At 53.7% G+C, this 16,466-nt stretch overlaps 3 protein-coding genes across 3 annotated transcripts; all 3 read right to left on the bottom strand.

The window, feature by feature from the left end:
- Positions 1-1,408: 1,408 nt before the first annotated feature.
- CDC34 (cell division cycle 34, ubiquitin conjugating enzyme) lies at positions 1,409-6,227 on the bottom strand (the record flags this gene model as incomplete). Its single annotated transcript, XM_079546826.1, has 5 exons — positions 1,409-1,619; positions 2,073-2,207; positions 2,331-2,428; positions 3,004-3,090; positions 6,051-6,227. 5 exons carry the CDS (start codon positions 6,225-6,227, stop codon positions 1,409-1,411), a joined length of 708 nt encoding a protein of 235 aa, XP_079402952.1.
- A 1,372-nt stretch (positions 6,228-7,599) lies between these two features.
- On the bottom strand, positions 7,600-8,726 carry TPGS1 (tubulin polyglutamylase complex subunit 1; the record flags this gene model as incomplete). Its single annotated transcript, XM_079546867.1, has 2 exons — positions 8,314-8,726; positions 7,600-8,131 (listed from the first exon to the last, which is right to left on the bottom strand). The coding sequence occupies exons 1-2, from the start codon at positions 8,664-8,666 to the stop codon at positions 7,600-7,602; spliced, it is 885 nt and encodes a 294-aa protein (XP_079402993.1). The 5' UTR covers positions 8,667-8,726.
- Positions 8,727-9,462: 736 nt separating this feature from the next.
- Positions 9,463-12,122, bottom strand: MADCAM1 (mucosal vascular addressin cell adhesion molecule 1; the record flags this gene model as incomplete). The annotated part of the gene is made up of 5 exons (XM_079546821.1): positions 9,463-9,587; positions 10,009-10,629; positions 10,906-11,214; positions 11,309-11,575; positions 12,074-12,122. The coding sequence occupies 5 exons, from the start codon at positions 12,120-12,122 to the stop codon at positions 9,463-9,465; spliced, it is 1,371 nt and encodes a 456-aa protein (XP_079402947.1).
- Between the last annotated feature and the right edge of the window lie 4,344 nt (positions 12,123-16,466).

Here is a 16,466-nt window from a genome sequence, read left to right as displayed (position 1 = left end):
CAAGCGGCTGCCTCTATGTAGGATACACACCTGCAACGCACAGAGCAACCCCTAGGGTAAGGAAGGGGTTTGGTCGATCTGGAAAGTGCAGCTCAGGCTGGTGCTGCCTTGTGCCAGCCCCACTAAAGTGATAATAATCCTATCCACCTTTTAAACCTGATTTCCTAAGGCAGCAATGCACGTGCATTGACCATGTGCAGGCACAAATCCTTATCCGGTTTGCACAGTGTCAGACAAGGGGGAAGTTTTGCTCACTACTGATTTAAGGCGGGGGGCACGGAGGTCCCAGCCCCAAGAAATGAGCAGCAATGCCTTTCCTCTACACCCTCAGCCCAGCCCAGCCCAGCCCAGCCAGGCACCGGTCAGAGCAGGGCAGAAGCCAACACAGCCCCAGCAAGGCACGCAGCCCAGTTATTCCTGGCCTGCAGGCTTGGGGTGCTGCCCAGCTGCACCCACATCAGAGAAGCCAGCAAAAGACCAGGCAGCAAAAGGGCAAAGCTCCAAGTTTAGGCAGATGGGTGCTGCCTGGGCAGGTCTGGGGCACATAGAGTTGCCTGAGCCCAGCAAACTTTCAGTTAAAGCCTACCTGCTCTGCACAGGAAAGGAGAGATGAGGGTTACTGCAGGAACCCCCCCAGCCCTATAATGCAGCCTTTGACACAGCCCTGAACTCACCCAAAGTTGGCCTCAGGCACCCACACAGCTGTTCCCTTAAAGTACTTTATTAAATAGTTTCCAAAAAAAGAGGAAAAAAAAAAAAACAAAACGAAACAAACAGAAGCAGAAAGACTCCAAACTATGACATCCCCTTAACTAGTTAAAAGCTACAAACAGCCCAGGCCTGTGCCTTAGCACTGTGGGAAGGGCAAAAGGGTCCCACAGGGGATAATCCTGAGCCAGGCAGGACAGCCTTGCCCCAGGGAAGGGGCAGCTGTACCCACCCTGCAGCCCTTCCCATTCGGACAGCTTAATGGCTGTAGAAAGCCATACCAAATCTTACATGCTTCCTACCCAAGCAACCACTCACCACCTTCACAGCCTCCACAAAAAAGAGCTGATCATGTCCAAACAAGGGGCAGCCAACTCCAGCTTCCCCATAACTCCTCAACCAACCCAGCCAGAGGCAAAAGCTCCCTGGTTTCTGTACATTTGCAAATGCCCCCAACACGACTTTCCCATTCCCACCCACCCCCACTCAGTGAGTTTATAAAATAGGGTTTGTTTCTGTTTTTCACATCTTTTTTTTTCCCCTACAAAGACAGCGGTGGGGTTTCCTTTACAACAGCAGAACAGTCTCCCTGTGAGGTAGAGTTAATTTCAGGGCTGACAGATCCTAAATTCAAACCAGTTCGTCCTAATTGAGGTAAAATTCAGTAGTTTACAGCACTTTTTGCAGTGCCAGAGGGCCATCAAGATTCCTCATTGCCAGAATCATCTTCATCACCGTAGCAGCTGTCTGCTTCCTCTTCCATCTCATCATCCTCATAATAGTCATCATAAAAGAGGTCTGAGCCCTCATCTGGGGCCGGAGTCTTGGTCTTCACGCAGTACTCTGCCAGTGTGGTGGGGACCTTCACGCCATCCCGCTCAGCATCCACCTTTGTTCCCAGGACTTGTTTTCTAGAGGGGAAGAAGCAGGTGGGGGTGAGGATGGGGGCTTTGCACAGCACAGCTTGGGTTGCAGGCACTCTTTCTCTCTTGTGCACCAGCTCACGCTCACCACACAGGACTGGAAGTGTCCCATGCTCTGAGGGCCCCTCTTGCCATGCCAAGGCTGGCCAGTCCCAAACCACAGACCTGGCAGCAATGCAGTGCTGCATACCCACACCCAGAGCTGAAAAGAGCCAGGGCTCACATCGGCAACGAAGCTGAGCACTTAACACAGCCAAACTGCTCCTCAAGAGCCACACTCAGAGCCAGATTCCTTCTACCCAACCAACCGGCAGGTAAGACTGAACAGGCTGTGCCCTCAGGATCTCACTGCCCCACGTACTACACACAACCACAGCTCAGTAAGCCCTCTCAACACGACAGGACAGAGACAGCTGGGTCTCAGCCCAGCTCCCCACACACCTGATGATGTCTGTGTACTCCCGATCCTTCCCTTTGCTCTCCTTCCACTTGCGGTACATCACGGAGGCATCCACATTGGCTGGAGAAAACGTGTTGGGTTCATTCAGCAGTGAGATCACGCTCAGAAGAATGGTCCTGGCAGCCAAAAGACAAGGGCAAATAAGAACCAAGGCAGGTCAGCAGCTGCCTGCAACCCAACGGATGCCAGCAGCCTCCCACGGGTCCCCCCTTGCTCACTCTCCCCAGCCCTGCCCGTACCGCACATTCTGTGTGGGGTTCCACCTCTCGGATGGCAGCTCCCCACTCTGTGGATCATCCACTGGTGGGTGCAGGATGGAGATGCAGACATCACCGGTCTGAAAGTACACAGAAAAATAGCATCTGTAGGGGCTGCTGCCCCAAAAGCAGCTCGTCCTCTGTCCCAGCACCCTGGCTGCTCTTCCCTTTGGCTTAAGCCATGTGAGGAAGCCCCAGCCTGTGCTCTTGTTACTTTGGATGGGATACTGAAAGGGGCTGTCCCTACCACACACTGTCTGCACTCTCAGGCATTGGATTAGCACCCTGAGACTGCTGGTATGATACAGATGGGGCTGCCAAGCCACCAGCTGACACTGAAAACGTGGCGCAGCTCTCCTGGTGCTCCTCGATGGCTTCAGACAGCAGCTGTACTGCTGTGGGCTCTGCCTCAACCCTTGGCTCAAGCACCACGTCCCTGCTGCATAAGCATGGAGTCCTCAAGCCTGACTCACCTGGAACCAGTTCCAGGATAGGGGACAGGCTGTCCTAAAAGCCTCAGTCAGATGCATTTCCAATACCAGACACCAAATTCTAGAGGTGCAGAGTTTCCAGTGCTGTGCTCACGACAAGGGCTTGGTAGACACATCTTTGTCTGTCTGTACAAGAAGCTCTCACACTGTCCCAGGCTACCTACCTCATAAATGTTGGGGTGCCACATTTTGGTCAGGAACCTGAAGGCAGGGGGAGAATAGGGGTAGTCGATGGGAAATCGGAGACGGGCCTGCAAGGGAATGATAAAAAGGCATCACTATCAGTTTCTGAAAAGGAAAAGAAAGAAGCCACATAACTGCTACTACCACCAAGGTAAAAAAGCCTCTGTCAACGCCCCTGCACTGCAGATACAGTCTCTGTGCTGGCTGGTGGCCACTAGGAGGTGAATTACTTTCCCTGTGCCACTAGTGGGTGATTAGGGCCCAGCCACCCTTCTCAGGCCTGGCCTAACCCCAAAGGCCCACGTTTGCAGTCAGCAAGCCTCCTTTCTTTACGTCACATCAAGGAAGAGAAGCAGAGGCGTGAGAGGTCAGCAAACTGCAGCAGAGTCCAGAGGCTGCTGGCACGACGATCACACTGATTCTGCTAAGAGTGGAATGCTCACGCTTGGCTACAGCAGGAAGCAAACGGCGCTGAGGGGAGGCAGCCATCAAGGTGGGCAGGCTCATCTCAAAGGCAAAACAAGGCCTGGAACGAGTTTGCAGACTGGAGGGGACAGAGAAGCTGCCAAGCACTGGTCACATGTTCCAAGCAGAAATAGCAACCAAGCTCCTTGGCAAACAAACAGGCAACTCCCCGGATGTTTTTCTCACCTAACCCCTTGAGAAACAAATTCCACCCTCTGCTAGCATTCCCCATCCTCCCTACTTTTGCAACCGGTGCCTTGACATGCAGGTCTGCCCCACCTGGCTCACCCACGGTGGGCAACAACACTGCTTCCAGGTGATCAATAGCAGTGATGCAAGGGCTGGACGTTTGCAGGGGGGTCCAAAGAAAACCAGCACTACGAACCCCAGGCTGTTCCCCTGTTCCTGACAGAAGGGCACAGCTACAACTGAGCAATGAGGAAGAAGAGTGTTTACCCTTCAGAGCTTAACAGGGAAGAGGCATCGGGTGTTTGGCGCTCTGAGTAACACACTGAACCTCTAAGAATAGCTCGTCAACACTGAAAAAAGAGACCAAGTCTAAACCAGCCATACTGCATAGATAAGGCACTAAAAATAAGTGTGGATGAAGATCACGCAGCGACCCACATCCATTGCCAGCAGAGACAACAGAACACTAAACAGGCTCTCTTGCAGGCAGTGGCCTGGATGAATGAATTGATCAAAGCAGGCCAAGAGAACAGACTCGCTGCTGGCCTTTGAGCAAATCTACACTGTGCAGAGGAGCACGGTGGCATCTTCATCCTCCCTGGAATGGGCTAACAGCCACATTTTGGGCATTTCCAGGCTCTGAAAGCAAACTTCCTGCATGAGGTTTAGTCACTGTTACAAGAAAAGTCAACAATTGGAAACAATGACAACAAAAACAACACGAAATTCAGCAAAAACTCAGTGGTAATTGGGGATCATTGCTCTCACCTTCTCGAGAAAAAGACCTACGAACCCAGTGCAGGCCCTGCTCAGAGCAGTCGTTGCAAAAGACACTTTGGCTGTTGCTGGAATTACAGCCTTATTAATACACAGCATTACCAAACTCCACTGCCAGCTAACAGCCACTAAAGGATCAGCACAGAGGGACATCTGGTCGCATCCCAGCTATCCTGCCCCACATCTGGCCCTGTGTCCATCTGCTGCCACTCTCCATGGCACTTCACAGAGGAGCTTGGGTCCTCTGCCACAAGCTGACCTCAGTGCAGGTCATAGGAGCCTCGTTAAGCCCATTTCCTCCAGCCTTTCATTTGCCTGCTCTGCTCTATGCAATACAGAAGGGTGGAAAGAAGCAGCGAGAATGGAAGCTGGGGTAAACAACATTTTGTGTGCTCACAGAGCTCCACGTGGCCCACGGCAGCACAAACAACACCAGGGCCTGGTTGCACCGGGGCCAAACAGCTGAACTTGGCAGAATAATCCCCTTTGTTGTCCGAGGACAAGAACAAAACCATCCACAAGCAAAGCACTCCCCGGGGGGCTCTGGATGAAGCTGTGCTTTGCTATGTGTGAACATGCAGATGCTGTCACTGCCCTCTCTCTCACATAGGTCTCCTCTATCACCACTTAACAGAACCGAGCCTAGGATCACTCCAGCACCAAACAGGAGCACGAGCTGCTGAAATGTGAGAGTTCAGAGCCTCAGGTAAAGGCTACAGGGAAATGTGTCAGTGAAGAGAGGATATCTCACTCTGGAGCATCAGACTCGATGACCCCCATGCTGACTCACCTGGGCACACCCCCACCCTGCCAGCAGAGCAAGACACAAATCAGCCTAAGCAGAGGAGACAGGAAGAAAACAGCTACACGGATTGCACAACAACCGGGAAGAACATGTACACACATTCCTTTTACAGGAACTGCACGCAGTCATGCCAGGCACTCAAAACCCCAAAAGAAACACATTTGCCCTACACCAAAGCTGCCTGAGCCACGCACCCCACACAGCATGGAGTCCTTTGTCCCTTCCCTCTTGGCTCATTGGTGATGCCTGGGATCCCCTGATAGAGGGAACACACAATCCCAAGTTCTCCCACACCCACAGGCAGAGGTCAAGGTGGGAAGAGGGGAGCAGCCTCCAGGAGTGCCAAAAGCCCCTTCCCACAATTCCCGTGCAGTTTGGCAGCAAACACCAGCACTTTCACTCCCTTCTCCCCTGCTGGCAGCTCCTCCTGCCAGGCCCCCAAAGCAGCCTAACACCATAAGCCACAGTGTCCAAAGGCCCCAGCGACAAGCTTGGCAACTTCCCTTGTCCTCAGCACCCCTCACGCTTCCTGGCACCTGCCCTGAGCCACCCAAAACTGCTCCCTCAAACCACAACCCACACGTGAGCCCTCCCCTCTCCCCTCAGGTCTCTCCACTCGACTCTCCCATACCTGCACCCCTCCAACAGAACACACTTCCTTTACCCTCTCCTAACCCCCACCTCCTCAGCTCAAAGCCAGACACCGAGCATTCCGTGCCACCACAGCTTCTTCCCCACATGATGACGGTTCACCCGACGCTGCCGGCTGCCCTGTGCCTCCCAGCCGCTCACCTTGAAATACCCGCCCTCGTAGTAGGTGTTGGGGGGGCCAAAGATGGCCACCTCCCAGTTGTATAGGTCCCCCTCGTCCACCAAATTGACCCGAAACCCTTCCACGGGCTCCTCCTGCAGCCCTTTGAGCTCCAGTAGCAGCGCCTTCTGTGAGCTGGGCACGACAGACCGCGCCATCCCGACGAGACGGGTAGGCCGCAATTGAAGCCGGGGGTTTGCGTAGCCTCAACAGCGGCCGCAGGAAAGCGCGAGGGGGGCGAAGGAAGGGAGGACACAGCGGCAGCTCCGCGCGCCGGTCCGAGCGCAGCCGCGCAATGCATCGCGGGAGCTGTAGTTCGTTCAGCGGAGGCGTGGCCTAATCAGGCCCCACCCCTTTGCAACGTCAACCTATCAAAACTCTCTGTCGGGAGAAGGGGCGGGGCATAGAGAGGGCTCCGCCCCCATAACGCTGTCCGCCTATGGGAGCGCGGGGCTGGGGGCCATTTCCCGGCAGCCTCCGCGCTGAGGTACCACGTGAGGGCAGCGGTGGGTTAACGCGCCACGTGCGCCTTGAACAAACCCTCAGTTCTGGATGCTGCTGCCGTTGACGCTAAGCAGTAAAGAAACTGGCAACTAAAAATAAGAAAAAGCTTTAATGTTTGACTGTAAATCAATCATTGCGCAGCATAATTAAATGAGATAAATTCAAATAAATACTCGTACAGCTCAACACACCTCAAAAGCAAAGCGGCCTCTAAAGGAATGAAGTTTGTTTTTGTCTTTTGGTGCTATAAGTCCCACATCAGCAGCACTCCGCAGTTTTCCTTGGGAAAATTACTATTCAAGTATGAACCTTCATCTCCAGCATCTGGATTGCGGAGCTGGAGGCGGTTTGGTAAACACAGAACAAGGAAAGAGAGCAGCTGCTTGCCAACAGCTTTCCAGCTCCAGCAAGCAGCTCCTCCCAGCCACTTATCTTCTCTGCATTTAAAACATTTTGTCTGTCAAGTAATGCTTTATTTCATGCTTCACATCAACCCTGTGTTTGCCTCTGAGTCGTCACAATAGGCTGCAAGGTAGATAAGCATCATTTCATACTTCAGACACAGGGATGAAATCAACCCAAATGTAAAGGCAAAGCTCCCCACTGAGGCTGCACAAACACAGCATCATCAGGGCTAGGATGGCACCACAGGAGATCCAGACCCGTAGTTAATTAACTCTGCGTTGTTTTTAATTACTAAGACTGCCCTACAGTTTACAGTTCCCACTTAATGCCTAAAAAAAAGGCTTACTGAAGCCAGCTGGAAACAGAGGAGCTACATTCAGGAGAGGCACACCAGGACATGGGAACACCAAGCTCTAGAGGTGAGTGGGCACTGGTACTGCTCAGAGCAAGAAATGGAGCATGGAAATCAGCAGTCTCTCATCAAGCAGACTCAGGGCTCACCTGAGTTGCACACCCAAGCCTCGCTGCCCAGCCAGTTTCAGGGAGTAGAGCCTTCTCCTCAACACAAAGTGCTGTTTGAATCATGTAGGGAATCCAGCAAGTGTTGTTCCCACCTGAACGTTACTCAACAGGTTTCACTTTTGCAACAAATAAGGCCGTAGCTTTCTTCAGGAATTCTTCTCTGCTCATAGTGGTGCTCAGCTTCCTCTCCTGCAGTGCCCGGTCCATGGCCAAGGCCAAGCAGTCTGGCCCCAACCTGGAGCCTGCCTCCAGATAACGGACAGGCACGGAGAGGCCGCTGGCTCCCAGTGCCTCCTCCAACGTACACAGGACAGCCTGGCAGACGCTTTTGTCTGCCACACCAGCACCGTTATCGAGGACATCATACAGCATCCGTGCCTTGGTCACAAACTCCAACAGCACAAAGCAGGTGAGGACGCCGTAACGGAAGACATCGAAGGGCACAGCCTCGTGGTCCCGGCACTGCACCCTCTGCAGCAACGCAGCAGCCACCTCCTGGGGTGCGTCCCCGTGCTGACAGATGCGCCGCAGCAGCTCGCTGTACAGCCGCCCATCCACGCCCAGCCTCCGCCGCCGCCCGCCGGCCCCCAGCACCTCATAGGCCGTGCTGATGTTGTTGTTGAACGCCGTCCTGCCGCAACACGGGAAAAAACACAACCTCAACACCGCAGCCGCCTTACGGCCCCCCTCTCCCGGGACTACAACTCCCAGCGTGCCCCGCGCGCCCGGCACGAGACGAGTAAGGTGCCGCTACCGCGGGGCACGCCGGGAGCCGTAGTCCGCCGCCCGCTCCCGGTCGCCTCTGGTCCGCACCTGTGGGAGTGGTGAGCCAAGCGCACGTACCACAGCGCCCGGGACAGGCGCTGCATCGGCCCCGAGAGTTCTGCGGCCGCCTCTGCCGCTGCGCCGGAGCTGCCCAGCACCAACCGCTCGAAGTAGTCGGCCAAAAAGGAGACGGGCTCTTCGGGCCGCGCCTCCAGCACCTTCAGCAGCGCCTCCCGCACCATGGCGGTGACGTCAGCTTGCAGCAGAAATTCCTCCTCGTCCCCCAGCCCGCTGCTCGCCGCCGCGGTCGGGGTGGCCGCCGCCGCCCGCCGCTTCTCGTACGTCGCCATCTTAGCTGCAGGCGGCGAAGGCGGGACCCAGCCATCTTGGTGCGCCGCCATTCCGCTGAAGCGGGAACTACCTGTGCCGCCATCTTGAATACTGGCAGCCAATCCATGGGCGAGGAGGCCGTTGGGTCTGCCCCATTATTGCCTGGCTCATCCAATCAGCGGGTGGACAGTGGTTGCCATGGTGCCGAGAGCCGCCATTGAGCGAGGCCGCAGGCCGCCATCTTGAGTATGGGCAAGGAGCCGCGGCTCTGTGAGGTGCAGCAAATGCGGGGCTCCTTAACGGGCAACGCGCCCTGCAACACTGCTAGGGGACCAGAGCCACGTGGGGACCGAATCAGAGCACAAACACAAATAAAGCACTTTTATTGAAAGTCATGCTGCTGTTACGCACACCCACCCAGCACCACACATCCATCCCCACCTCCTGCTCCTGCTGCACCGAGTGTCTGCCGTTCACTGTGAGCTGCAGGCCCAGGCCAGCACACCCCCATCCATCCCAGCCCCGCTCATCCCTCACAGCCTCATTCACTGGACAGGCAGAAGCAGCCTCAGCCATGGGTCAGACTCCCCTTTCCCAGCCCTGCTCACACACGCCACGCACATGGAACTCTCAGTGCCCACCGACGTAAAGGAGTGCAGCAGCAGCTCAGCCAGCTCCATGCTTGCAGCCCCTGGGCTGGAGCTGCTCCTTTTCGGGTCTGGCAGGGAGCAGATCGCACCCTGCTGGCTCTGGTGGTCCTATGCTGAAGCTGGGCCGCCTGGCTCATAGGTGCTCAGCGTCCAGCATGAAAGAGGGATGGCAGGAGCTGATAGGGAGGAATGGAGCAGCTGTAGGAAGCTTCCACTCTTAGGACAGATTGTAATGTGATTTAAATCGTTTCCATAGGCGACGAGATATGATACCAGTCACTATCAGTCCCAGGAGTGAGAACGCTGTGCCCATGGCTATGGGAGGGATGGAGCTGGATGTATCTGCAAAGACACGAGAAGGACATGGGCTTGCAGGCCCCCCTCCCCCGTCTGCAGCTCCCCAGCTTTAAGCATATCAATGGTAGGATTGGAAGAGCCCTCACAGCCCCACAGCCCCTCTGCCATAGACTGGGGTGCCCCCCACCAGCTCATGTTGCCCAGGGTCCCATCCATGGCCTTGGGCACCTCTAGGTTCTCACCACCTCTTGGTAAAGCATATCTCACCTAAAATTCCTCTCTTCTGAGTTAAAGCCATTCCCCCTTGTCCCATCACTACCTCCCCCTGTATAAAGTCACTCTCTTGTTTATCAGCTCCCCTAAAGCACCAGAGAGCTGCAGTGAGTGTAACACCCAGCATGGCTGCAGCAGACCGCAAGGGATGCATGCAGGGGGGACAGATGAGGGCTGCAGACCCCCCACTCACCATCAGAGACCACCAGCTGCATGCTGACTGCTTGTGCATGGCGGCCCAGCAGGATGCACTGATAGTGGCCTTGGTGATGGGGCTCAGCCCGGTCCAACCATAGCGTGGAACCATTGCCTGCTGCCTCCTCCCGGTACTGGGACAGAGCCACAGGGGTGTGCAGCCAACGGACGGAGGCATTTTGGGTACACTGTGCCTGGCACTCAATGCGCAGAGCTCTGCCTCGTATCCCGTTGGGAGGCAGCGACCAGATCTGCAGGCTGCAGGTAGGTGTTGTTACGTGGGAGCTTGGGCTGCTGCCACCCCCAGCTGCTCCCTGTGTGGCTGCAGGGCTCACAGTGCCCGTGCTGGGGGCTGAGGTGCCGTCCAGATACAGCGATGCTGTGCCCACTGCAGGGCCCTGATGATGCTCGGGTAGGGTGGGTTTGGATGCAGCAGCCCACTCTGTGGGGGTCTCAGGTCTCTGTGACACAGCATTCAGGGCTTTGCTGGGCTCGTGTGGCTCTGGGGATGGCACTGTTGTGGCTGCAGGCTCAGTGATGCTGTGGATCACTGTTGTGGTCATTGTGGTGTGGGGGCTCACTGTGGATGTGGCCATGGCTGTTGGCTGCTCCGTAACAGCTGTGAAAACAGAGGATCATAAGCGGCCTCAGAGGCAGATGTGGCACATTGTCCCCAGGGAGCGATAGCCACCTCTGCCCATCCTACACAAGCACAGCAGCCCCAGAGCAGGGATCAGCACCAATCAGCATAGCAGCAGGGACAGGAGATTCACAGCACAGCACAAGGGAAAGCTGTTATCCTTCCTGCTCCAAGCAATGCCAGACAGCGGAGGAGGGCTCCAGCAGTGGCAGCATTGTTAGACCCCAGCTTCCCAGCTCCATCCTTGGTACTCACCCCTGCTGCTCACAGGAATGGATGCTGCACGGGTGAAGGTCTTTGACCCAATTGTCAACGTCAGCTCGCACCTGAACACAACCCCTTCTGTCACGTCCTCCCCTGACACCTGCACTGTGGTCACAACATCAAACAGTCCCTCATCGGTCTCTGTTTCTTCAAATTCATCCATCAGCAATTTGTCCTCCCGGTACCAGGCGAGCTGCAGCTCTATGATGGGATACACGTGCAAAGCTGAGCAGTGCAGGGTGGATGGCTGCCCCGGTATCAGTGCTTGGTCCACACTGATCTGCAGCACCTCTGGGAGAGCTGCAAGAGAAACAGCCACGGGAAGCTGTGAATCTCCAGGGAATGACAGGACTTTGCAGGGGAAGCCCCCAAGAGAAGTGGTGGGGATGCTTACAGTAGACCTTCAGGACGGCAGTGTTCTGGTAGCTGTTCTCACCGCAGGTGCCCTGGCAGATCTTGATGCCCTCTGTGGACACTTTGACGCTGCTGATCTTCAGGATGCTGTGGGTGAGGAGGGTGTCGATGCTGCCCAGGTTGGTGTCCAGCCCTTTCCACTGCACTGTGCCACCTGGGCAGGCCAGCGAGCAGTTCAGCTGCACTGCGTCCCCGTACTGCACCACTGGCTCCTTCGGCACCACCACCAGTTTGTTGGTCGGCCGCCCTGTGTGAAGGAGAAGGGACTGTGGGGGTCAGAGGAGGGGACAAACACCAAGAAACAAAGCAAACAGGATTTTGGTTTAGTCACACTCAGGCACCACCCAGCTCTTTTCTCACCACCACCACGAGGGGCACAGATTAATAGTGACGATTCATTCAAGCCAATGTTTCCCTGGCAAAATCCAGCCAGGGTCTGCCAAATAGCAGGCATCACCTCCTGATTGTACGCCTTACCACCAAGACTTTCCAGCTATTTTATTGGAAATGACCCCACAGACATCTTTTTCCCTGCAGTTTTCACTGTTCACCAGTGCTGCTGCTCACCTGGCAGCAGGGTAGTGCACTGGAGCAGGGATGTATGGCATCATTCACACGCCAGCCATGGGCTCCACCATAATGGGCACAGAGCTGAGGAGCAAGGAGAAGGAGCACCAAAAGCAGCACACAGAGCAAAAGCACGGGGATCTCAGCGTGCAGCCTGGGTGAGGGATCAGGCACTCACCACTACAGCCCCACAGCAAGCTGATGAAGAGGAGAGGAGCCAATTCCATCACCCACGGAGCTGGCCGCAGGGCAGAGCAGCAGCAAAGTGTGGTTTTCCTTCCTTCCCTCTTGCTTGGAGTGAGTGCTGCTGACTGGGGCTTTCCTCTTCTGGTTGCCAGCCCCGTTCTCAGCCCTTTTTAATACCCTGTAAGATCCGCCCCTGTGAGAAACATCCTGGGGCCCCACCACCTTCCCCTCAGTGGGGGTATTTCCAGAAAGGGTTTCTCATTTGACTTTGTGTTCAGTGCTTGCCCAGTTACACGGCTCTGTGCCTATGGGATCCCCCGACCCCAAGGCTCCCCACAGGGCTGCAGGGCTCCCATTGCCTCTCACCCCCTGACAGCCCCACTCAGATCAGGACTTGGTCCCATCCCAGCTCCCTCTCCACTCCACCTGGCCTGGGTGAGCAAGGCTGCTTGGATACCACATCTTCCAGAAAGCAGAATATCCCTCAATGGCAGGGGTTTGAATCCTTCTGTCAAGAGATTGAGAGCAATAGGAAGGCAGGCTGCCTCTTCTACCTCTTTATCTCCTACCAGCTCGCCCACAGATACTTCCCATGGCATCTCCCCATCACTCCCCCACCAAATGCACACTATGCAGCCCTCTGCCCTCTCTCCAAGGCAAACTGTCTCTTTCTGCGCTGGAACCAACAGCTGCAGAGAGCATTTTCAGGGATAAAAGCAGGTATCCCCTTGGTAGGGCTGTCTGCCCCACATCATGCTGCCCCAAGGCACGGCCGCACAGTCACTCTCCATGTCTGGCATCACCACCTTATCCCCACACCCAGCTCTCAGGAGATAGCTGGGTTCATTCTGGCTCATCGTACCCCATCACTGTACTTGGCCTGAGGAAGTAGCCAAAGGGTTGAGGGAAGGGATGCGTGATTCCCCACACCTCCTCCCATCAGGAGCTGCTTCCCATACGGGAACATTCCTGAGAAAGCAGCTCCGTTTGGAATCCCAGGTAATTAACTGTCAGACAGGGCAGGGGAAGAGCTCTGTAAACAACTGCCACCCGAATGTGCACATTCAGCTGAAATCAGGCTGATTAATGGCTGCAGGGTTTTGTTCCGTCCATCCTGTGTTAACGGAGCCGCTTCCCGGAGTTTCCAGCAGCCACTGCAGTCTGTCTGTGGGGCCCTGACCCAGCCCTGGTGCGGAAATGCCCAGGTCTCCTCCATGGGATAAGGCTCTGGATGGGCCAAGCTCTTCCCAGCAGTGAGCTCAGGGTCTCCTCCTTGCTCCCACCCTCGCAGCTCAAACCTCAAAGCTGCCCTAAATCCATCATCCATCTCCCCTTGGCTACCTGTGGCCAGACTTTCATCCCCAAGCATCCCATCACCCCACAGTTTGTTCAGTCTTTCTCTTCAATGGATTTTATCCTTAAATATTGCAAGAGCACGCAGGTGATGCTTCTATTCCAGTACTTGATCCAGTGGTCGGCAGCCCTGCCTGCAGCAGGGGTTTGGAACTTCAACCTCGAGGTCCCTTCCAACCCAAGCCATTCTATGAAAGACCACACTTGGGGCAGCTGGCAAAGCCCAAATCCTTCTGAAGTTTACTGTTAAGCATCAGACTGAGAGTCTGAATTGTCTTTAAACTCTTTCAGAGATGGAAAAAACCAAAACGTGCTACCAAACAACAAAACCTACAAACGCAGTGCTGGAGTTCAAGGTTAGACTGGTGATGCATACCATTTCCTTTTCCCTCCAGCACACTGATGCTGAGACAAGCTGAGGGTCTTTTTTTCCCCTTCAGACAACAGTAGAAAAAACTAACATAATAAGCTCAAAAGTCCAGAGGAAATAAATACAAAATGCAACATCGTTTATAATAGAGGGCTCATATTTCCAGCTCATTACAGAGCATTGGCCATCCATCAAAGGATCTGATTTGGATTTGTTTATGCTACTTGTGATTACATTGTTCACATTAGTATGATCCTGAAAACCCCACTTAAATGGGTAAGATAAGATCTAAATGAAGCCTGCCTGGAAATGAGGGCAGCAGGTTGGGATGCTGACAGCTGCATGCTACAGCCCCCATGGGGATGCTGGTGCACAGGGAATGGCTGCTGTGCATGGAGCTGAACTGCAGACAGCCATCCCAGCTTGCACAACCCCCAAATTATACCTGGTACCATCAATGTTACCTTGGACATGCAGCCTGGAGGTCTCTTTCTTGTTGGATGAGTAAGGCGAGCAGCAGAAGCTCAGCTCAGCGTGTTTTACCTTCAGGCACCAAAGCAGTGAGAGCTGTGAAGCTGTTCTAATGCTCCCATGAAAATCCAGATAGATGGTTCCAGAATCAGGTTGAATGTGAATTGGTTTCATGTACTTTTCATTCTAGAATACAAGTTTGGAAGAAACTGGTGAAAACCAACAACCAGACGGATTTGTGCCCTGTACAGAACCTCACGTGTGGACTCCAGCCCCAACCAGTCACCAGAGACCATCCAGAAACACACACAGCCTCCAAAAGCCCCAAATCCATCTTGTAACAGATCAGAAGAGAGAGCTTCAACGCAACAGGAATGCAGCAGTTTAATAAATAATCCATCAGAGGAGAGATTAGCCAGCGCTAAACACAACTGGAACCGAAATAAATACATTTCAATGTTAACTTAAAAAAAAAAAGAGATACAGAAATGCACACCATAGTAAACTTAGAGCCGTTCTCCAACGAACGTGGGCTTGCTGTGTGCCCACACTTCAATGATGAGCGCAGCAATTCAAGTGCAAATGGAAGAAGAAAAACAAAGTTCAAAGTGATTCCTTTGCAAAGGTAACGGCAAAAGGGCAGGCGGTGGCTTTAATGCATTCAGTTTCTCTAATGCAACAAGGGCAGCTTTATAAACTCACTCAAACTGCTGCTGTTCACGTTGGAGCTGCAGAGGAAAGGCAGCTGAGCTCATTCTTTTGCTGTACGCTTGGGGCTTTGCTGTTCACCAACCCGAAGTGTAACTCAGTGCACGACGCCGATGCTGATAGCGGCCAGGCTCAGGCATCACACAGCAAATCAATGGGATGACAGAAAAGGCTCTTCTTACAAAAAAAAAAAGTTGCATTTCCATAGAAAATAACAAAACTTGGCAACGCTAACTCAATGCTCTCTATAGGTTTTCCAGCCTCCACCACCGACGCTGCAGAATTACCAGCCCTTCAGAATTAGGCACATTCTTCATTCAGGTCCAGTAATCTGGGCTCGAGGCAGTGTCTCTCACATAAAGGCAGAATGGTGGATCACATCCCTACGCCTACCAGGGAGAGAGGGGTCACAGCAGGGCCAAGAGCCCCCCACCCAACTGAGGGAACTCCAGGAACGCCAGAACAAATCCCTGTTTGCTTCCAGTGCCCATAACAACAAGCAGCACCTGCAGGGAAGGCAAGCAGGCTTGCTGCCCTCCAGGCAACATCTGCACCCTCAGCACTGTGGGATTGGGAGCATCTCACACCCATCCCCACTGTGCCACCTCTGCCTGCATTGCAGACCCTGGCAGGTTGGGAAGTGACCTCAGTGGAATAAATTATCATATATAGGAAAGGACTTTGAAAAATATATCTATCTATATATTTTATATAATATAAATTAGGCTCGTCTTGGTTTTGTAACGTTCTGTTCTGTTTTAACCTGTGAAGCTTTTGAGTGTGAATGAGGTAACTATTCAGTGTTTAATTTCAATTCATTTGCATGTGAGGGACGGAATTACTTGAGTTCATTTTCGTACAGTGCAAACAAATGAAGCACCAGATTTACCTGGTGAAGCTCCAGTCGAATAAAAGCTATTTCTGTAAGCAACACAGAGTTGGAATTGCTGCCTAGAAGTTAAAGTGAGGGGATTCACTTCAGGAAAGGTGTGTGCTGCGCATCCACAGTGCAACCCATCCCAAAAAGGTCTGGAAACATGGGGCAGAAAGAAAACTGGAGCCTCCACATGTTGCTGATACCTTCTCCAGTCCCACAGTTAGAGCTGCATAAGCCAACCCTCAGTGCCTGAGGCAGCTGCTCTCTGCATGGGCAATCAGCTGCTCTTACAGTTCTTACTACGACAGGATCTAAGTACCAGCCAAAGTTATTGGTAAACAAAAGATGAATTACTTCACTTAAATGCCCACCTCCACTAACTAACTGGTCCAGAAAAGTTGATAAACCAACAGGATGCTCTTCATTCAAGGCATTTTGGTCACTGCTGCACAGGAACAGCACCAAACACAGTTACCCATCTGCAAAGAACCAAGACATGAAGTGACAGTGATCCCTTTTGGTCTTTCTCCCTTAAATTACCCTCTTGAACCTACAGAGAAGTGATCCCCAAGAAGCTGTATGCATACCCCATGCTGAGATGGGACT

This window comes from Tetrao urogallus (assembly GCF_951394365.1).
Source record: "Tetrao urogallus genome assembly, chromosome: 25".
NCBI lineage: Eukaryota > Metazoa > Chordata > Aves > Galliformes > Phasianidae > Tetrao > Tetrao urogallus.
This window is presented reverse-complemented; position numbering and strand designations above follow the sequence as displayed.